The sequence below is a fragment of the Eumetopias jubatus genome, unplaced genomic scaffold, assembly GCF_037043125.1.
Source record: "Eumetopias jubatus isolate StellerSeaLion01/CBP00866 unplaced genomic scaffold, mEumJub1_p1.0 scaffold_2, whole genome shotgun sequence".
Lineage (NCBI taxonomy): Eukaryota > Metazoa > Chordata > Mammalia > Carnivora > Otariidae > Eumetopias > Eumetopias jubatus.
The window spans coordinates 104,385,341-104,408,671 of NW_028274808.1; the positions used below are offsets into that span (position 1 = coordinate 104,385,341).

The 23,331-nt window shown below is 40.7% G+C and overlaps 1 protein-coding gene across 1 annotated transcript in view; it reads right to left on the reverse strand.

Moving 5' to 3' along the window:
* Window positions 1-23,331, reverse strand: part of SYNPO2 (synaptopodin 2) — a 164,060-nt gene that overhangs the window by 13,814 nt on the left and 126,915 nt on the right. Inside the window, exons 2-4 of the mRNA XM_028087388.2 lie at window positions 21,418-21,569; window positions 17,161-17,975; window positions 12,492-14,671 (exon numbers count right to left, since the gene is read on the reverse strand). Coding sequence (XP_027943189.1) covers window positions 12,492-14,671; window positions 17,161-17,975; window positions 21,418-21,569 — 3,147 coding nt within the window. The remainder of the gene's footprint in view (window positions 1-12,491; window positions 14,672-17,160; window positions 17,976-21,417; window positions 21,570-23,331) is intronic.

Here is a 23,331-nt window from a genome sequence, read left to right on the forward strand (position 1 = left end):
AGCCTCTGACTTAGGCTCAGTCATGATCCCAGGGTCCTGGGATGGAGCCCCGAATTGGGGCTCCTTGCTCCGTGGGAAACATGCTTCTCCTTCCCCCATTCCCTCTGCTTGTTTTTGCTCTCTCGCTGTGTCTCTCTCTGTCCTGTAAGTAAATAAAATCTTAAAAAAAAAAGTATTGAACTATATCAAAATACTCACAAAACCTAAAAACCCAATTTTTTTAAGAAGATATTTATATATTATAGAATCTCAGAGGTGGAAGGGATTTGAGATCTGCAATCAAGCTTCATGAAGTACAGGAGTTCCTTTTACAACACACCTGGTAGGCATTGTAGTGGGAAAAACACAGGCTATGAAAACAGATGAACTTGGAGTCAGCTGGTGGGTCGGCCATCTTAGGACTAGCTGTGTGACTTTGGGCAATTTTCTTAACCTCTCTGAGCTCCAGGTTCCTTATCAATTAAAAAATGATAATTTTTCTCCAAACAAGGTTGTTATGAGAACTAAATTAAGTACATGTATTAAAGCTCTTAACACCTTTTTGTATGTCCAATATATATGTTAATTCCTTCTCCATCTCTTCCCCACACGATTTTTGAAGTTTTAAGTTAAACTGAAACTTATTGTCTTGTAACTTCTGTTCATTACTCCTAACTTTTCTTTTTCATCAATAGACACATTTACTCCCTCATCCACACCATAGTTCCTCAAATATCTAGCTCTCCTATCTCTTGTTGGTCTCTTCTCCTCCCACTGGTAAAAGTACAAACATTCATCTCATATTACGGAACTTCCAGATGTCACCATCCTTTTTTTTTTTTAAATAAACTTTAGTGCGTCAAACATCTGAAAACAATGGTCTTGTTGGGATCAAAGCTGCTACTCAGTGGGTCTATTTGTCCCTTTGTTCTGTACATTCTTCTAGTATTTAAGTATCCTCTGACTGATTTTGCATTTTGTCAATCTACCACACCATTTGATCATCATAATGGAACGGCACAGCAAAAACATTGGGATTTTCCCTGGTGAACCTTAAAGTAAAATTTGGGGGGTTTTTTAGTTTTGAAAATTCTAGTCATATTTGTTTTCCTTTGAAAAGGCTAATTAGCATTCAAAGTGCTCCAAAATTCTCCTTTAGCCTAGATCCCAAAATAAAAATGTTTTGATTACGACCAGAGAGATTTAAGGTAGTTATTAGTAAGAACATTTTTGACCGGAGATAACAGACTGTATTGCCCTACAGCCAAGGAAAGTCATACAATCCCTTTCCCCAGAGATAAGAAAAAACGGCCAAGGAACTTTGTACAGTCCCTTCTCTAGATGATAAAATTGTATGATTCTATTCCTAGAGATATTTCTTCTCAGCCTTGGTTAGAAGCAGGGGGTCCGATAAAATCACATCTGAAGGCCCTCTTTATTCTCCTATTTAAAAAAAAAATAAAGAAAAAGAACGTTCAGTGCAAATTATTCTCAAGTTTGAGAATGGCTGCCTGCGAAGCGCTTTGGGAGCGGGAAGAGGGTTTGCTGCCATCTGCTGGAACCCTGAGGTCAAGCCCGCAAGATCCGCGCTTCACTGCCTGCTCAGTGCAGACTAGGCCTCCAGAACAGTGGAAAGCAGGTGCCGTTTACAAGTCTGGCTGTGCCTGACTGGACAAACTGGAAAACTACTTATGGGTCTTAAAGAATAAGGTTGACTTAAGTGTTTTGTGTGTTAGAAAAGTGTTTTACAAAGTGCGGTTCACAACCATCAGCATCAGAATCACTTGGGGGTGTATGTTACAAGAACAAATTCCTGGGCCCCATCCAGACTGACTAAATCAGAATTTCCACCGTGGGGCCAGGAGGGAGAAAAAAAAAAAAGGTCTTAATTTCCCTCTGGGAACAAAAGTTGGAAAACGGTGTGTTAGAATCCTCTGAAGGCAATGGTTGGCTAAAACTAAAGTGCTGTATATAAAGGAAATCTTGTTAGTTGGTAAACTGAAGTGTAAAATTAAAATAAAAAATTCTAAGTGATCTATTTTGCTTTGCTCTTTATTTCAACAATAGCACCCACTCTGGGTTGTAACATTTCGCTGGCTGTTTTGTAATGAAGAATTAAAAATCTAGTTAGCTTATTAGGGTTTATATAAAGAATTATAATTGGCACCATCTGATAAGCATTAACGAGTAGTCAGTGGGCCAGACCATCAATTAACTCTTGAGTGTGATATAAAGAAAAAACAACTAATAATGGGAGGATTGGTATGACACTTAGCACTTTATTTATATTAGTGTAGCCTAGTCTTTGGTGATCTTGAGCTCTGGAGGATGGTTTTGTGACTATTTCATTACCAATCTGAGACATGTTAGGAGAAAACAGAACTAAGGGGTATGCAATTCAAGAAAAAGATCTAATTGTTTTTTTACTTTCCAAGAAAAAATGTAATTAAATGGCACAAAAGGAAAACAGAACTAAATCAATTTAAATGTATATGAAACAAAAGCAATTTGGGATTCAGATAAAATTTTCCGCCTCTCAGCTTGTTTTGATTTTTTTTTTTTTCCTCTTCAAGATTAGTCCCAACTTCCGCTTCTGACTCAGAAAGATTCTAGAGGCACACCAGAAAACCCACAAAAATGCCCTGGGTTTGAAAGGCAGCTGGAATTCTAGGTTCTTCCCTGCGTCAGTCACTCAACTTCTGAGAATTGTTTTTCATCCCTTGCTCTGTGAACTGGGAGTTTGCTCCGTTCAGAGAGAGTGTTCACTCTGTTTTTGGAAACCACTCATGCTTCTCAGGCAAGGGGATCAATTACTCTGAAACGGCCAGATTGCTGACCCTTTGTCCTGGGACAGTGTTCGGGAGGAGGGATAAGAAGAACTGTCCGCAGCGCCTTCTGAGGTCAGCCAGGTTCTGTCAGAGCCCCAACTGTTGCAGGCCTGAATTGGGGTGGCCTCGGCAATCGGGTGGCCAACTGTTCCACGTTCTGTGGCATGGGGCCTATTTAAGCTTCAACTGTCCTACCAGAACCTTCCTCAGGAGACCAACCACCCAAATTTACAAGCATCCCCCCACATAAGAATTCTCTGTACATTGCTAAGGGCACCACACTTGTTTTATTTAACATTGATACTTTGAATTGAACGCAGTCCCTTTCTAGCGGAGTCTCAAAGCTGATGTTAAGGTTTTAGGTTTGTTTGTTTGTTTGTTTTTTAATATTGTACCATCTCTTTGAATCCTGGTCTCATTTTGTATACCATTACAACAACACCAGGACAATAGGTGAAGACAAAGAAGAAAAAAATTGTCCAACAGGCTGAAGAGAGAGGAACATAGACATATAAAGATTCAGTAAGAAAACAGAAGACATAGCAACTTCTCAGTACAAGCCTCTTGAGAAGAGATTGCTTGTGTCAGTAGATGTATACAGACACCGTTTCCGCTTTTTCTAGTTTAGTTGTGTTTGATCCCTAAAACTGGGATGCACATTAACAGAAAAAAACAAATGAACTTGTCTAATGGTTGTGTGTGTGTTTTCCTCCTTGGAAGTTTTTGAAATAGTAGCTACTGTTTGTTAAGTGGCCTTTGCAATAACACTAGTAGCTAACACTTGTTGAATGCTTTCAGTTTGCCAGGCACTGTTCTATACCCCTAACACTATGAATTCATTTAACTTGCGAAACCTGTGATGTGCACCCAGTACTGTCTGCATGTCACAGGGAGGGACACTGAGGCTCAAAAAGGCGGGAGCATCTGCCTAGAGTCTCCTTACAAGCCAGAGGCGGGCCTGGATACACTTACCCACTACAGAATGTGCCTCTGTACACTTCGGGTTGCATGTATGGTGAATTTCACTAATCATAGGTGAATTTCACTTAAGAAATGGTTCTTGCCATTTGCAACAACGTGGATGGAACTGGAGGGTATTATGCTGAGCGAAATAAGTCAATCAGAGAAAGACATGTATCATATGATCTCACTGATATGAGGAATTCTTAATCTCAGGAAACAAACTGAGTGTTGCTGAGTGGTGGGGGGGGTGGGAGGGATGGGGTGGCTGGGTGATAGACACTGGGGAGGGTATGTGCTACGGTGAGCGCTGTGAATTGTGCAAGACTGTTGAATCACAGATCTGTACCTCTGAAACAAATAATACATTAGATGTTAAAAAAAAAGAAGATAGTAGGAAAGGAAAAATGAAGGGGGCGAAATCGGAGGGGGAGACGAACCATGAGAGACGATGGACTCTGAGAAACAAACTGAGGGTTCTAGAGGGGAGGGGGTGGGTGGATGGGTTAGCCTGGTGATGGGTATTAAAGAGGGCACGTTCTGCGTGGGGCACTGGGTGTTATGCACAAACAATGAATCATGGAACACTCCATCAAAAACTAATGATGTAATGTATGGTGATTAACATAACATAAAAAAAAAAAAAAAGAAACGGCTACCCTTTTCATCCCCTAAACCAAATCATGACTTTTTAAATTTAAAAAAGGGGGGTGGGAATATTTTTCTGCATATTGTTCTTAAAATTGGAGAGATTTCTCTTCATCGCTATTCTTTTTTCCCTTAATTTGCCTGGTGTAAATCAGCACCACCCTAGTAGTAATATACAATACTAGTTGGCTGGAATTGGGTGTTTGTTTGGTCTAGTGCCAATTCTGTTCAATGGTAACTAGCAAAATGTTAGGCTTCCCCCCTATGTATTGAGTTATAAGCAAATAGGCCGACAGAAATAAAACTATAGCTTTTCTTCTCCCCTTGTACCTGTTTATAAGTGTCTATCATTTGGGGCTACCAAACTCTAAGAAATCTTAATATTTCTTACTTTGATTTAGAAGATTTAAAGTAACCTTTGAGTTATTTCTAAGGCAGGTAAAGCTTATCGCCCTGATGCCACAGTTCCTTCCGTCTGTGACCTTTGTCTTGTGATCAAGAGAGGTAATGTAGCCTTGTGATTAGTGAATGGCTCTGGTGCTTGACTGTCAGGTCTTGAGCCTTAACCCCACCTCCTCAGATAAATTCCTTAACTTTTCTTTACCTCAGTTTCTCATCTGTAAAAAGGGATGATCATAATATCTACTTTACAGTCATTTTGTGATGACAAAAAAAGTCAAATGTTTTTTAAGTATCTAGAATGGCTTCTAGCATATAGGAAGCCCTCAATATCACCTTATTAGTGGCTCTATGATTTTTAAATTAAGGCAGTGGAGCCCTGCAAATATAATGAGGGGGTTTTTACAATGAACTTAGAAGTTCATGTCTTCTCTCCTTGAAGTTAGTGATGGGAATGTTCAAACCCCTGTCTAGAATCCATTACACCAGTTCCTCAGGAGATGTTTTCAAAATAACAATGAGACACAGTTGAAGAAAAAAAAAAAAGCTACTGGAAAAAACATAAGGTATAAAACTGTCCTTGCTGGGAAGTCTTTGACAGAAAAAACTGTTGAGAAATCTTCCATTGAGGACACAGTGGCTGGAAAGTTTTGCTGCCTCATGCATATCCAGGAGAGACTTAATGGAATGCTAAGATTTCAGTGACAACTATATTTTAGATTTGAAACCCTGAAAGTTTGTGACTCTCTCATTATTATTCTGTTTAGAATTATTCTTGTTGAAATGTCTTAAGTTATTATGGGTTTAGTAACAAGCCAAGCTGGGTACGGTTTCACTATTTAATAAGAATATAACCTGAATTACATGTAGTCAGAATGGCATGAAGCCTAGGAAAACACTTCCTTTTATGTAGAGATTCCGATTTTACTTTATTTTTTTAAGTGACATTCCTCCCCAATCTCAGCCCACAAGTACCACCTATTCATCTTAAAATAAGAAAATAAGAGAATTTGGGTAACTAGTACAAAAGCACTGTCAAATTCACCTTTTTTACTTATAAGACAGATGCTTCTTTCTCAGATACCGGTTTTCACTTCCAACATACTATCAAAGCATCTGAGTTTATGTGCAATCTTCTGAAAGTAAGGGGGGTCGTTCTAATGTCATTCAACATGGTCAAAGTCACCTATAAAGCCTATACAGAGTAGGTTCTTGCTAAATAGTTTGGGGAACAAACCATTAACAGGTCTCAGGGAGTGGTATTTTGGGGTCTAATGAGACTGTGGAAATATGCTGTACGGAAGGGAAGGTCCAGGCTTGGATGTCAGACAAAGGTCTAGTTCCAAACCTAGCCTATGACTTAAAAGCTTAATGACTGCCGGACAAGTTGTTTAGCCTCTCCGAGGTTCAGACACCTCACCTGTAAACTGGGAATAATACCTTCCTTTCAGCGTCATTCTGAGGAGTAAATGAATTCCACAGTATAATCAGTTACGAGTGCAAGTCCACACTGAATACAGAGTCCACTAATGAACACTATGTGATCTTGGGCAAGTTATTTAGCCTCTTCGTGCCTCTGAATCCCAACTATAATCTGTCACCTGGGGATAATGATAGTAGCTATTCCATAAGGACTACTGATTAAAAGACATACTCTGTGGTGATCACGTTTGGGAATGGAGGGAGGTGTGGCTGAAATGGGTGAAGGTTGTCAAAAGGTACATACTTCCAGTTTTATGATAAATAAGTCTGGAGAATACAATGGAGAGCATGGTGACTATAGTTAATAATGCTATATTGTATATATGAAAGTTGCTTAAGAGAGTAGATCTTTTAAAATTCTCATGACAAGAAAAAAAACTTGTAACTGTGTGGTGATGGATGTTAACTACGCTTATCGTGGTGATCATTTCACAATAAATACAAATATCAAATCCTTATGTTATACACCTGAAATTCATATAATGTTACATGTGGATTATATCTCAATAAAAGAAAAGAGATAATCTATGAAAGATACTTGGCACAACTCAGGGCCCCAAATTTGTGTTCAGTTAATGTTAGCTATTGCTATAACTTATGGGAAATATTTAACACAGTTCTTGACACATAGTAGAAAGGTAATACATGAACCCCTCCCCCCACCACCTCCTGCCTTTTCCTCGGGCCTCATGAGGTTGTTTGAATGGCTGCCCAGGTTCCATCTCCATCCATGTAATCCTGCATTGGATCATAATACTTGACTCGAGGCCTTTGGGTGGTCTTGAAAACAGATTACTGCATCAAGTAAGGCTATCAGAGATTCCCTGCCTTCTAAAATGTCTGCTGAAGAACAAAACACTTTGCTGTTTGATATTTATTCCCGAGAAGAAAAATTTTCTCAGTTTATTCCTAGATTGCACACTACTTTTCAACTCAGAGCTAGCTGCAATCCTTTGTTTTTTGGTTTGGTTTTGTTTTTCCATGAACGAATCATAGAACAAAACACTTTGCTGTTTGATATTTATTCCCAAGAAGAAAAATTTTCTCAGTTTATTCCTAGATTGTGCACTACTTTTCAACTCAGAGCTAGCTGCAATCCTTTGTTTTTTGGTTTTGTTCTGTTTTTCCATGAATGAATCGTTAATAGTTATCAAGGAGCTCAAGAAGTAGAGGCTGTGAAAGCAGGATTCCTCCATGGCACATACAAATGTTATTATTCTGGGTATTATTAGTGTTATCAGGTAGAGGAAGGAAGGTAGGCTGGAAAGTAGGTCCTTGGGACCACTTTTATTAGGGACCCTGAATGTATATTTCACCGGTCAAAAAACACACATAATTTAGATAAACATGCCAAGAATGAGGTAACAGGGGTAAAATAAATTCTATGTATCAATAACAAAAAATGACTTAAACTATAGGACCCCGTAATAAGCCTAACTTTCTTTATACTTGAGATATACTTTATTAGCTAGCAAACCTTATATAAAATCAGGAGTCTGAGAAATGTCTGACAGGATTTGATATTTTCAAATTAAATTTTTTCTTCACTCAATTGCCTCTGAGCAATAAGCTCTGTGATTTCCAAGTGCCAAGAGGTAATTTAGTGTGCAGATATACATACCATAGAAACATATTAATTTTTTGAAAATTTAATAAACTGGCTGTACGTGATAATGTTAAGGAAAGAATAAGTCTGATTTGGGGGCTCTTCCAGAAGACTGATTTTTATTGGCCTGTTGCTCCATAGGATAGACTATAATTTTCATACTTTTTTTTTTAACCGTGGAGGAAGAAACGGAGACTGGCCTCTTTTAGTGATTTTGCCTGGTGTTTGGGTCCTGTGGGAATTTGTGAGTTTGCTTTATGGCCTTTGGCCAACCCTGGTGGGAAGTCTAGAGAAGAATTCAATTCTGCTTTTTCCCAGAATACTTGTTGACGAACTTAGTAGTACTGAAGTGTTACATGAGTCTTTGTGTCCCCCAGAGTCCAGTGATAAGGGGACATGAGACCAGTGAGGGTCAGTGTGTCTGGGAATATAATGTTGGTTCTTAGAATTTATATATTTTTCTCATGAACTCTTAGCAGTCTTTAAAACAAACTCAACAACTCTGATTTTAGGAGGGAATGAGCACCCTTGCTGCCCACTGCTTCCCTTTGAAGCATTTTAAGCATTTAGCTTTTCAGAAAACAATCACTTCTTGTTGATAACCATGACTTCAAACAGCCTTCCTGCTGGGCCGGTTGTGACTCATAAAACAGCAGTGGATTTCAGGAACTTACCCTTAGAATACGGGCGCTTGCAGCTTCTCAACTTTATAACTGGATAAAATGATACACAGCAAGGGCTTTTGTCTGAAAGGTTAAACCCACACTCAGACACTAACAGTCCTGTGTCTTCTTGGGCTCTTAAGAGGCTGGAAGTGCCTACAGAGTGTCAGTGTTTGATATGCCTGTCAGCAGCACAATGACCTTCAAAGTTCTTTAACCTAGTAGCTGTAAATAGGACAGTGGTCCCAAGTTTGCTAGTCCACACCCCATTTGTTTTTGACATCTCAGGTGTGACTCTCACTGCCAAGCTAGAATTCAGGCTGTGTGATAATACTCAGCTGCCCTATGAAGAAGCCCTCTTCTAGAAAGGGGTTGGCACGATCTAGAAGAATTAAAGAACCCTGACTTGCTTGAAAGAACTATGTGTAACTTGGATCAGTTTTCCTATAGTTAAATGAGTTGCTTCTTGTGCAGATTAAATGAGATACATGTTACCATTAACAATCATGCTAGATATATTTTGAAGTACAAACTTTTACATGCTCCAGAATGACAACCCAAATGTGTCTTATAAAATACATGCCTAAAAACTTATGCTTTATGCTACCAATGAATAGTCAAAATGCAGAAACAGTGTGATTCTTCCTCTCTCAAAACAGAATGTGTTTTTATCAAAATATTAGAAACAAAATCATAAATGTTTTAAGATTGAAGTGTCAATGCTCAGACTCCCAGTCTTACCAGTTCTGTGATTCAGTCTATTCTCCTACAAGACTGAGAGGCTTATGCTGTATTTCAATTTACATACGCCTCTCTTCCTAGAATATCTAGTGTTGTGTATGTTCGTCATGGCACAATGGTCCAGGAAGAGAGGTTTGAGACATTGTTAAGGGGAAACTCATGGGAAAAAAATTGAATGAGATCCTGCAACAAGTCAGTGACTGTGACTACATTTTATTTTATATCCCAGTGCCTGTAAACCATGCAGTGGATTCCTTGGGATAAGGTGCATAAGGCACCGAACATAACACAGGCACTCAGTACATGATCATTGCTATGGCGTTGATGATGAAAACTTGACTTCATCGGTGCTCTGCCTAGAAACTAAGCTGACAAAGGACAAGGGAAAAGGCAAGGTGCTAAAACTAAACCAAACCTGCCTCCTCATACCCCACAACCAACCAGTCAAACGTCTGCTACCACAACAAAGCGAACAACACCCAGATTGCAAAGGGTGCCCGGTGGGCGGGAAGCTGAGGTCATGAATTCTAAGTCTCCCACCTGCCACACTGACATCATTCCCATAATTCCAACCTGAAAGGTGGTACATACAGCTTATTCTGCATGCAAGTTCCCAGGAGGCTCTCTGGTTGAGGAGAAGAGGCAAAGAGAATCCCTCTTACTCCAGGGTGCTGGCTCGGGCCTTTTCTTTCCCCCAGCCTCACAGTGTGGTTACACTCTGTCATAGTGGTTACACTCTGTCACAGATATAGTTCGGGAGGATTCCACCCCTTCTCCATAATGTAGGACCATACGATTCAAGATGAGACCTATGCTTCCAGTTCCCAGTAGAGGTTGTGGATGCTTTGATTGCATGCCTGGCATGTTTCTTAGAAGCGTTTTTGGGCACCCTATGACACTCCCAGTTATGCTAGTGGTGTATTTAGTCATCAACTCCAAATAGTGGCTCTGCTAAGATTGCCACCTGTCCTACAGGAAATGGACTGAAAACACTTCTCATTCCTACATACCACAAACCCCTGGACAACTGGGAATACTTGTGGGTCATTACCAGCCCAGGCTACATTTGAACTGGTGATCTCAAATTAACTACCCTGTGTTCCATGATCTTTCCTCTACTTCATACTTCATTCTTTAAATGCTATGTCAAGAATGCAAAGTTATAAAAATGATCTCCTTTCCTGCTTCACCTTATGAAACCTTTTTTGGTTGTCCTATTAGAAAAGAATGCAAAATGCACAGCATTTAACAGACTTCCTTTGCAGGGAGCAAGTAATCCAAACAATAGTGTTATATAATGGATAGATTGCTTTTTCCTTTAACCTGTATTAATCTTCCTAATTGATTTCCAAAAAAGGCAAATGAGGGACCTAGCTGCATCCTGTGGTTGTAACCTCTAGGTAAACTGCCACCAAAAGGCAATGGAAGATTTTCCAGAAAAAAAGCAAAAGAAACAGCTCCATTGTCCTGTAGCTGACTTAATTCTTTTTGTGTGTTCTGTCCTGGAGTTTTACAAGGTACAGACAAATGAGTACGCTCACAAAAGGAAATTCAGAGGTTTGAGGGAGCAACAGAAGAGAAATATCAGAGAAATGACTTAGGTCAGAACAGTCCTACAGGGAAGATTATTTTTAAAAATACGTACATTAATCAGATAAAGAAGGAAGTGATATTTTAATAGGATAGTGAAAAATAGCAGGTTGACAGTGATAGCAGTAAAAGAACAGGAATACAGACATTTTCAGAGGATTAAAATGGTACCATGTACCCTCAAAGCCGGCAAGTTTTTATAAGAGGTCTCTAAACATATCTCCTGTATTGAGTAGATGGTTTTCCACGGAGCTGTCAAAAACGCTTTGTGGCTCTCTACATTAATTCCTGTTGAATATTTTCCATGGTTGGTCAGACTTGGACTTAAAATAGATATGAGGAAGGTCTTCAGGTTTACCGTCAGCAACATTATTAACTTCATAGGCAGCCGGATGACGGCATGGTGTGTGACCAATCCAAATTTACAAGGTAACCTTGCCTGAGTCCTCCTGGTCCATCAAATATAAATTACAAAGTGAAGGTGCGAGAATAGAATTGCAAGGAACAGTGGGAGAAGCAGTGGCCAGGAAGCAAAACAAACACAAGGAAAACAATCTGTGAGGTCACTCAGAAATGATGCTAATCATTGTGTGTTCTCACCCTACAGCCTCCGCACACATGGGGTTCCTCGTGCTTCACAATCAGCCCCTGTAGTCGGTAACCCTTCATGCCTCAATCGCGTGCTTTCCCAAGGGAAAAGAATAGTCTTATGTACCTTTATCTGCAGCCTGCTCACCCTCTTTCACATTATTACTTAATACTGTACTCTACCACTTGCCTCGGCTGAAGAACACAAATTTACACTTTCATGGGCAATTGGAGATACGCTCACTTCGTTTCTTAAGCAACTGGGAAGAGAAAATGGAAATCCGTCTCTAAGGATAATTATCCTTTTTGCCCTATCTCATTTACTTTAAGGAAGTCTTCTGAAATGAGTTAATACATAGAAAACCTAATACATAATAAGTGCTCAGTAATCACTGACACCTTCTTCCTCACCCTTCTGATTAAACTATGTACATTTCAACAATCCCCAAAGCACCTCCTCTGCAACATCAAACAGGTGGCTGAGGTTGACAGACCAGAGCTGATCCCTGTCCTCAATAAATTTCTTATCCCTTACCACTAGTAATAGAGATAAAGCACTACCTAAAAAGGAAATCTCCGTCAATACGTGTTATATTTTCACTACATTTGACCCTTTTCACCATAGAAGCATAGCTGTTATGCTACATAAAGGCTGTGTGCAATGTGTGCTAACACCGATCACTGTCTTTCTTGTGACTAAAGCATAAATCCTAAGCATCCTGCTTACTTAATATAATGGCACATGTCTATTTTGGGGTGCTCCCATATTTTTTAAGTGTGCAAAGGAGATAAATATGTTTTAAGTCAATCTGAGTTAGATTTTTGACCCATTAAAAATAGTATGCTCCTTGGACCCAGATTGGGAAGTGACATCTGAAATTAAGTAAGTTGAGGACTTGCTAGGCATTCTCGGGGACTCAAGTAACACTGCAAACAACTTGTTTCAAGCAAAGTGGACACTCAGCTTCGGCTACAAGATTACTCTTCCGCTATAGATGGTTTCCACACCTGAACTGGGACACCACTTCTCTTGGCTGAGAACTTCGGCCTCGGTGCCACAAAGTAAGACGTAGCGGCTGATTCTTGCTTGGAAGAGGTGGCAATGCCCACGGGCACTGGGGATGCACTGACCGGTGAGGTGGCCTCTGCAAAGAACGCAGACGGAGAGCTGTATGCGGGTACCGAGTACACAGAGGAGGCCTGCGCTGTAGTGGGCGAGGCAGCATTCACCGGCCGGGGAGGAAGAGCTTGCTTCATGGCTGGCACTGGACTGACCTTGGCGGACGACTTCTGGAGGAAGCCATCCTTTGCATCTGGAGGTTGGAAAGTAAACAAGGATGCGTTTAGCTGATATGGTTGGTGCTTCATGACGTCCAAAGCATTGAGGGTTTTTTTGCCCTTTTTCTTGCTTGTCTTGGAGGCCTGTGGGGCTGAGGACTGAGACTTGAGAGCAGCCAGAGGGTAGGAGGGGGAGTGGATAGGATTGTAGGCCACAGGAGGAGGTGCGCGGACGTTGGAGGAGTACTTCCAGCCGGCTGGTAGGGACGGAGTGGGAGACTGGGCGCGAGCAGCATGGGCCTGCACCGTGTCTGAATCGACCACATACTTCTCCATCCTCGACTGCCTTTTCGCAAAGAGCTGGGCTCCTTTCCCACTCATTCCTGGAAGCTCATTGGATGGTCCCGGGGCACCAGCGTGAGCCGCGTTCACTGTTGCTGTGGGAGCTGCTGGCTTAGGTGTGTAGCTGGGACTGGCTACTGCTGGTTGTGGTCCTTTGAAGGGACCAGCCAGGGTCAGAGAGCTCGCGGGCCGGGCAGGAGCGTGGGCAGGCTGGGCTATTTTGATGGAGGAGACACCGGTGCCCTGCGACGGGTTGGACGTGGGGAAGGCAGGAGGTTGGGTCGGAGGCACGCCTGGGGACCAGACCGGAGACACTGGAGTTCCTGGTTGGGAGGACGAGGACTTGACTGCGGGTTTCGGAGCAACAGGAGGCGGAGTCTTTTGTTTTGCGGAGGAGCTCTGCATGAAATTACAAGCCTCTGCTCCTAAACTGAGGTAGTCTTCTTCGGGTCCGGAATCGCCTCCGGCTCCGGCGCCCTTTTTGCCTTCCGAATTTTGAAGAAGTGACAAGAGTTCAGGATTTGGGCTTACTTTGGGCTCTTTAAAAGTGAACATGGGCTTCGTCGTGCTTCTCCTTTTGGCCTCCTGCAATATTCCTGTTCTTTTTGCGGGCACAGCGATCCTTTCATCCCGGGAGGCTATTCGCTCAGATGAGTCGTAAAAGGCTGGCTGGGACCAGGGGGCAGGCTGGGGCCACGGAGGAGGCTGTGCCGGGCCGGCTACCGGACTTGATACCGCTCTGGAGAAGGCTTCAGGTGGAGGTGTGACTGCAGAATAAGGTGGAGGCGCCGGAAAGTCTGCCATGGGACTTGCCATGTTTCGGGTTGGGGAGAAGGGGGTCGCTGGCTGGTTCACAGACCCCGGGAAGGGTTTGGCTGTTCTGTTCATAGGTATCATCCTCTGGGCCTCTGCTGTTTCGGACACCCCACTGAAGCCATTCTGTTGGGGCACGTGGCCATGACCATGGCTCACCTCGATGTAGCTTCTGCTCACAGAGCTCTGCACTCTTACAGATTCTTCCTCCTTCCTTTGGTAAGAAGCCATGGTTCTCAGGCCCTCCGACTGTGCAGCGTCGGGTTCTCTGCTTGGCACTCCACCCACCCTCTCCTCCTCTTTTTGGGCTGCGATCTGATCCATTCGTTCCCTCCTCTTGGCAAACATGAGGGCGCCCTTGCCTGAGGTGTCTGGCAACATCTCCATCTTGTCGCCTCTGTTCAGTTTCTTCTCGATGTCCACTAGTCCAGAATCCCAGTCAAAGTTCACAACTTGTGCGCTGTCGTCAATGTCAGACAATAACTCTTCATCCACCTCTGAGTCACTCGTGCCCAGAAAGGCTACTTCACAGGTATCCTCTTTGTCACCTTCTTCCTCGTCTGCCTCCCGCTCAAGTTCGCCAGTGCCGTAGCTGACTAGGGTGTATTTCTTGGCCCGCCTACGACGCTTCTTAAACATCAACACCCCCTTGGAGTTGGGGTTGGGGGCATCTGTAAGAAGGAGGGCAATGCTTTTGCATTTAGATTTTGCTTCTTTCACCTGCTTTTCTGATAGGCTTTCACTCCTCCTGAGCCCTAGGGAAAGTACAAAAAGTAAAGTGAGTTGATGAGTTCCAAGAAGACCTCATAGCAACCCAGAAATCAACTCTCCTGGGAGAAAGTAGATATGGAAAAACATGCTTACAATTGGCTGCTGAATTTTGAAGCAATCTAACTCATTTCTCTTTCTTATTTCTTTTAAAATGTATACTTTTATGATGGTATACAATGAAATATATAACTCTGCACAATGATCTGTTTCACTTGCTCATATAAATACATCTTTCAGTATGGTGATTAGAATATATGCAGCATATGGATCTTTCTACTTTGACAATAAATGCTGGCTACTAAATGTGAGTCAATAGGATGTAATCAAAACTAAAAAGGAAACAATTTAAGGACATAATATATTCTGAAAAACAAGGTAAGACATACTTTGTACTTCCATATTTAAAAAATAAAATGTCAATATAAAACTGTCTCCAAGCATTTTTTTAAAAAGTGGGAGTGGGTAGGGCAAGAAACTGTTATTTCAAAGTGTTTCAGTGTAATGAATTTAAATATTTAAGTTTTCTTCTTCTTCTTCTTCTTCTTCTTCTTTTTTTAAAACTCTGACATCTCCCCAGAGTCCTTGTATTCATGGTGACTGGATTAATATAAATTCAAAAAACTAAATGAATACTAATTGAAGGCACTGAATCAATAATTGCTAATGATTTGGAACACGGGATCATTGTGAATACATGTAAGAAATTCAAGCTACTAAAGCTGTCTAGATAAATTTGTTTGAAATGGATTGCTATTTTGGAAATATAACACTGCTTCAGTCGCAGCAAGAATAAGCATAAATCTTGAGGAAATTTAAAAATTATGTGACTAGTGACCCTCTTAATTGTGGGTAAAAGCTGATGCAGAAATTCAGTCATTTAAAATGAGAGTTTGACAGTTTTAAAGTAACAAACATTTATACTTAAATTTTTTATTTTCTCATTACTGTTATACAAAATAAATTGGTGGCAAACTAATGTATAGCATCAGTTAATTGTCATCTGTTAATTGTCATCTGTCATCAGTTAAATGTCATCATGTATTTAACGATAATGAGCATGATTCACAAGCAAGTTTTGAATTCTTCAAAATAGTTCAGTGGAAATTTCAGAAAAACTTTTTGAATATTTTATGATTGGAAATTAGTTTTTTTTTTTGTCCCTGGAAAAAAAATCAGACTTCATGATTCGTTTTTTTTTTTAAATAAAATAGAATCAGAGTGAATAGTTTTCTAACAAAGTTACAGATATTTCCTGGCAATCGAATTTTATTTAGAGAAAACAGTAAAATACGTAATCATTACTAAATGTAACTCCTTTTTTTGACCAGTGTTATACAACTTCCTATTAAATTGACAGTCACAGTTGCACAGTTGTTGCTCACTTCACTGCCAACATGTAAAGTATGGGAGGGATGCCTTAACACACTTGTTTAATATGCCACAAATGTGATGCTTCAAGTCTAAGGACGATTAACAGCACTTGCCAATAAAGCTACAAATGGTTATGCTAAAGATATGCTTGGAAGGGAATAATGAGGGGTTAGAAGATTTAATATAGTACTTTGAATAACTGAGTTCATTACCATTGCATATCATTCATACCTTCAAGTGCTTTTGCTAGTCAGCCTTTACCTCCACAAATGAAATTCTAAAATTAGTTTAAAAAAAAAGAAAAAGAGAGAGAAATAACAAAAATCATAAAACCTAACTGACACTCTTATCTTCATTCTCCTTTCTGTAATCAGTCCCTTGGGTAAAACAAAATACCGTAGACAGCCTTGAATTTAAATATATTTTACATTTGGGGACATTTAAATGCCTCCACGGGGCCCGGGAGACTGACTCGTGTGTCTAGAAGGTAGATGAAATTCTTTGCAGTCGAGTGAAGACATACAAAACGGAGAGGATCATGTAACTGCTCAGTATGCCACATGTCCTTGTCTGTCAAACTCACTTCTGCAAGCATCATCAAGCTGCACGACGATTTTTTTTTTTCAAAATGAGGATCTGCTTTTAATATCAGTGGTGGAGCCTGTATTTTCAAGACACCACTCAGCAGCAGACTCAACCATTTTTGACATTTAAACTCCGAGTCCACCTGACTTCAGATACTCCCCTCTGCTATTTTACCTGAAATCTTACAACATTTTGAGACAAATCAAAGAGACGCGTTAACAACATTATTTTCTTGAACAGCTCCTGGCCCTTTGGGGGTAAAAGAAAGTGCCTTAAATACATTTAAATCTATGACAAACTTCCAAATTATTGCCTCCTTCATTTCAGAAATTGGTGTTCTCCACAATTTCCCATTTGTTATTCTGTGCATTAATAAAAAAAAATTTTAACCACAGAGAGAGACATAAGAAAAATCTTAAAAAGAAAAAAAAAATCCATGTAAGTGAAGTAGCAGCAAAATGTCCTAAGCTCCCAGGGCCCTTCCAGTAGCCCAGCGGGGGCCCTGGGCAGGACTTACGTGCGTGGCGCGCTCGGTGCTTGTGAGGTCGGCTGTGATCCCTTTCCGAGCGTGGATCTTCTCCCTGCTCTGTGCCTTCTGATGAGACTGCAAAGGATACCAGAGAAGGAGGTGCTTCTGACTGCCCTCCTTCTACTGGAGAATCCACACACCCCTTTCCTGCCTGAAGCCTGCACCCTTCCGTCTTCTGCCTGTCCAAGCAGTCGAGTATCACTTCCACCCGGGGCAGCCCCGAGTCTCCTGCTTCACTTCCCTGGATCACTTTTAACTCTTTGCCACTGGAGAGCTGGATTATCTTGCTGGACCTCAGAGAAGGCTCCCCTTTCTCCTTCGTGGGGACTGAATTTATGTGGACGATCCCACTGTGGTGTACGTGGGGAGGATCTGGGTCAGGAGACTTGGATTTTTCAGCTCCCACGAGAGCCACCACAGGGACATTCGTGACCTTGTGTCTCTCTTGTGAAAGGGACAGTTGTAGCTCAACCACAGAGCCTGGCTGCCCAACTTCTGCCTTCTCCCTTAAGATAATCTCCTCTGCTAAGCGTCCTGCTTGGGAGTCAGGCATAGGGGGAGCCACATGGTAGCTCAAGCCTGTTTCTTCTTTTATGCTCCCAGAAAAACCAGGACCACTCCCTTGGTCCTCAGCTAGAGGAGCCCCACTCCTGACTGAGGCAACGTACAACTCTCTGTGCTGGCTCTTTGCGGCTGGTCGAATCTGCAGGGTGGTACTTTCCACGCGCCCCTCATGGGTGAGATGCTCGGGGGGGTTGTTTTCAGTTTCAGAGATGGAAGTCTCATTTACTCCACTGGATGGTCTGCACACAGAAAAAGCAGTCCAGAAGGTTAAATCAGAGTGTTACACCTGCCAAAGAACTTTCTGACACTTTCATGATACATGATACCGTCAAAATATTTCTTCTTAAATGTCAACTGCAACATATTTGAGAGCAGAAGTTGGCAACATGTTTATATTATTATTTAAGGGTCTTCCAAATACACTTTTCTTTAAAGCAAAGCAAAAATGCATACAAAAGATTATGGAACCTAAATCCATCCTAAACTCAGCTTTGATTTTTTAAAAGCACAGATTATAGCTACACGGATGTCCAAACTTTATCTGTAATTATTTGGGTGTTTTCAAACAACCACGTTCGTTCTAATATGACAAAGCATTTCAGTGTCTTACTTACTGACTCTAAGTTTAGGTCTGAACATTGTAATGTCACGTGAACATATTCAGCAGCTTCAGAGTAATATTAATATACAGATAATTCAAGTAATCCTTTTAGAGGCTGTGCTTTCTTGAAAGGAATGAAATAGAAGCTGTTTTTCAAGCTCCAGAGAGCATGTGTTTTGTAATAAGTGGACCCCAGCCCAGTACTCTTGTGTAAAGAGAAATCCTTTCCATGCTGCAATGAACCATTGAGTCATGGAGTATTTATAATCGGAGATGTCTCCCCTTCTCCCATTTGAACCTGTCTCTCAGAGCATTTCCTTATAGGATCTCTGAAGTCAAACTGTTCCTTTATCTCTCAGCTAAGAAGCCCAGCTCTGTTCACCACCATCCTTTGCTTTTGGCCTTAATCATTCCCAGCTGGTTTTGCGAATCTGGGTTTGCAAGAAGCAATGCCAGTTTAAGAGTCAAACAACTTCTTGCTAAAACTCTAATTTAAACTTGAAATGCTTTTAGAAGAGAAGCATCACTCACAGAACAGCTGTAGGAGATGCCTTCATGTCTCACATTTGTTAAGTTTTTTTTTAAAAAGCAGCAGTGTCCATCTCTGCCCCTTTCCTCCTCCCTCAAAATGCCCCCTTGATTAATGCCAGATCATCATTTGAAGGGAGTGAACCCCTTCTCAAGGGGCTACCCAAAGGAATATACCTTAGAATCTGTCTGATGGAATTTCTGACAGATGTTCAAAATCATTGCTCCCAACTTTGCTTTTGACTGCATTTAGTAAACAAAACTAAACAAAAACAATAAAAAACTAACAGTCAAATGAATTGCGGCTTTCTCTAAGGAAGTAATCTGTAAAGCTTCCTGGTAATTAAAAAAAATTATAACATAGCATTTTTAAAAACCTGATGATAGCAAATTAGATCTTTCTTGTATAGGAAATGATTAATACACTCTATGCAACTAAATTTGATGGTACCAAAAGGTCAGAGAGTTTTAATTTAAGAGGGCCTCGGATGGAAGTAGATTAAATCACTTTGAATTACGTTAGCAATCAATTATGAAGCTGAGAAGAGAGTCACTTGAATTTATTCCAGTCTTACAGAGTGTAATACAGGCAAATAGATCATATAAATGTTAACATTTACTGGTAGCAGAAGCAAAATGGATATACATGAATACAAATCATAAGAGCACTACAGACTAAAGATCTGTCCTTAAAATGCTCATTTCCTTTCAGTCTACATAGGGACAAGGTTCAGATACCAGGAACAGTGGTGGTGGTGAGGATGATGATGAAGATGATGATGATCATCATCATGATTGCCTTTGGGCTGATTTTCATTTGAGATTCCATTCGAATCTCATCAACTATTTATTTTGCTGAAGTCAAAATACTTAAGAGAAAATAATCATCATCATAATTCCAGTTATTAAAAGTAGCAGAGACCTAGTTCATTTGTTTCTGGAAGTAAATATGTACCTAAGGCTCAGCTTTAAATCACCACGGATTTTCCCAGTGATAGCCATTGTAATCAAAACAAGAACCAGCAGGGAATGTCCCAGACCACAAATATGTTCCAAAGAAACTGGCCTCATTAAAAGAGTAAAGACACTAAAAAGGGAACAAGTTAGAAAAGGTTTTCCCCTTATTTGGGATGTGATTAAACCTTTAACAAAGATGGAAGTCTTCAAATACCTCAGAGATTTATGGGTGATAATGGCAAACGCTGTGTCCACCCTTGGCAAGACGCAGTTAGTTTTCTTTTTAAAAGTTTAGTTTTCTTTTAAAAGCAAAGGGCAGCTTTATAATTAAGTAGGATCCTAAAGGCTTAGACATTGGGCTTGCTGGGTAAATATTTAGATGGGAGAGTCTAAGAATAGTGCTACATTTCTTTTATTTTCACAAGATTATGGCCCTACCAAGTTCATGTGTGAAATAGAATCACTAGTGAATGATTATCAGAGGGGTAATGCCGCACGTAGTGTTTCTGCAGAGTTAAGACAAAACCTGGAGAGCTTTCAATTCTGTGTGAGATTGTCCTCTGGCACCTTCCTGAAGGCTGCTCTCCAGGAAGCCAGAATTTTCCTTTCTGGAGACATTACAGTGCATGGTCAGAGCCTCACTTGCAAAGTCAGTAGGGATTTGTACACGGTCCTGCGATTTGCACAGGACTGTAAAAATGGTGAAGCTGTCGCTTTTTTGTGATTGCCCTTGTTGTTTTCTTTTGTCTTAATGTTTAAAGTTTACTACTGCATTTTTAAGCAATTAGGTAGGGAGGGTGGTATTTGGGGAGATCAAATTAAGAAGTGATTTCCATTAGCAGTCCAAACCCTTTATTCTAACCATCTGCTTTTGTCCATACCCAGATGGTTTTGCTACAGGTCCTGACAAGCAGAAATCGAGCTGCTTTTAGGGGTTTTTGTCGTTCTTTTCCTTCTCCTAGGCACTCTCTTTCTATAAAAAATTGTTGTACAGTGTCACAGTTTAACACTTAAACATTTTTTAATGGAATTGATTGCTGTTCTTTTTTTAAATTTTAATTCCAGTATAGTTAACATACAGTGTAATATTAGTTTCAGGTGTACAAAATAGTGATTCAACACTTCCATACACACCCAGTGCTCATCATGACAAGTACCCTTCTTAAGTCCCATCTCCCCCTCCACCACCCCCCGGCCACCACCCCACTGGTAACCATCAATTTGTTCTCTAAAGTTAAACACTTTTAATTCATTGGTGAATCTGGAATTATAATGTAGTGATCCTGACCCACCACAAAATCTTGACCTAGAAGTATTAAATTATGTTCAACATACTGAGCTTTCTAAGGAGCTAGTCTAAAATACCTAAGATTTTCAACAAAGTTCATGACACAAAAATTTTCAAGTTAATTCTCAATTAACCAGAAAATTAACTGCCATTTTTCAAATATGGTGGTACTTCTGTTTAACTATATTACCCTTCTACAGAGCAACCCCAATTTCCCCATAAATGACAAATTATATATTTAGTAGAAGCTATAGTCATTCCCATCTAACTTCAAGAGAAAATCAATATTCTAAAAAATCTTTTGTACCTTTTGATAAGCATTTGGAGAGAGTCCGTTATGCTCTCCATGAGCTCGATGACTTGGGGGTAGGTGAGGTCTGCACAAGGGTTGCCATTGATAGAAACCACTTCATCCCCCTCACAGAGCCCAGACCCAGAGGCTTTGCTCTGGCTTCGGATCTGAGTGGAGTGAAAAAAGAAAGAAAGAGTTAGAATCATATAACTTGTAAAAAAAACAAAAAACAAAAAACCCATGCCACCATCTTTGAGAAATGTTTATTTTGGAGGCAAATAGATCTGCAAAGTATAAAATCGGCCCTGGTTTTTAATCCATCTGTTGACCAAGAAGACCACCTTAAACCCTTCTGACACCTTTCACGCACACAATGTATTATGCACCATTATGTCAACATTTAATTCATAGCACTGTAAGTGAATGGAAAAGGAAAGTAAATCTATAGTAAAGGAACTAGAATAAAAGAAATAAAGAATAGAGAAGAATGAGGGCAGACATGTGAAAATAATTGAGTTTACATTAAAAATAATTGTCACACTGTGAAGTTTGACCCCAGTCAGAGAGTGACCACTTACATTCAAAAACTGTTAAGAGCTTTTCCACTGTGGAGGTGGGTTGAACACGGACTGTAAGGAGATGTAGGGTAGGACAGTTGAAGGAGAGAGTGGTACAGCTAAATGAACTAATGAAAGCCGTCCCAGCATAAGGGGGAAGTTAGGCAGCCAGGATATTAAGAATTATGTCAAAGAGAAAAATCCTTCATTGAAAGCAACAATTGAAGTCTCGGTAGGAAGCAAAGTTCAGCAAAAAAGAAAGAAAAAAAAGATGATTTTGCAAATAAAAACATCCCCGCGGTAACGATTGTTATCATATTCTTGCCCAGAATGACGTGGAACAAAAAACTGGATAAAAACCTAAAAGAGAACTTTCAGAACCTGGAAAAGAGAAATTTAGAGGAGTAGAATAATGGCAGAGCCCCCACCAGCTCCTTAGTGAGGAATAACTGGAGGTTTATATCACGTATAATTCAGATTATGGTAAAATGTCATGCCTATTATTCTCCCTCCGCCCTTCCAGGTTCCTTCTCCCCCTCCTCGGTGCTACATCGTGCCAGTGGGGGACCGGCCTCTAGAGACAGCACTGGCTGAGCTCCCTGCAAGCTGCTCCTGGTTGGATTTGGTCAACAGTAAGCCCCAAGAAGCGCTCAAAGAGCAAGAGGAATGAGAGATCAGGTAGACAGATGTTCTCCCTACTGAATGTGCTGGGTCATGGTTTGGCAATGGCTCCATTCCTCCATCTAGAGAGTCACGGCTCCTGTCTGTCTGCCGCTCTCCCTTGCCTTAACTCTTGTGAGATTCCAATTAACACGTACCATCTTCTTGCCTCTTCAGGCCTAACAGTAATATAATACCTTCCTGCTTTTTATCTCCAGGTGCTTCATTATCATTTGGTGGTTCACTTAAGCCTGCCTTTAGTCCCTGCATTAGATTATCTTCAGTTACCTCTTTGAGCATGCCACCTATTTCCTGCTGGGACCCTAAGTGATACTGATGTGGTTAGATGTCATTTTATATGTAACATGTCATACAATCTGAAACTTAATGACACTTTAAGATCCTATTCTAGATATTTTCCACTAAGATGATCCCTTTCTCACTATTAAAATCAAGATTCTGAGTCCAGAGAGATCAAAGCCTCGTCAGCAATACTTCTTGAAGAATGTTTTCATAGCCAGGCTCATTTCTGATTTGGCAAGAAACGTATTTCAGCTTACCTCCTACAGCTGCCCACTAATCGATAATCGGCATGTTGACCAATGAGGTTTAAGTTTCTATCTCCAGGTGCATTTACATGTTAAGTGGCACTCTTGAAAATAAAAGATACCTTTAAGTGCCAAAACGATGACACTTGTGAAGTTTAAAGTGA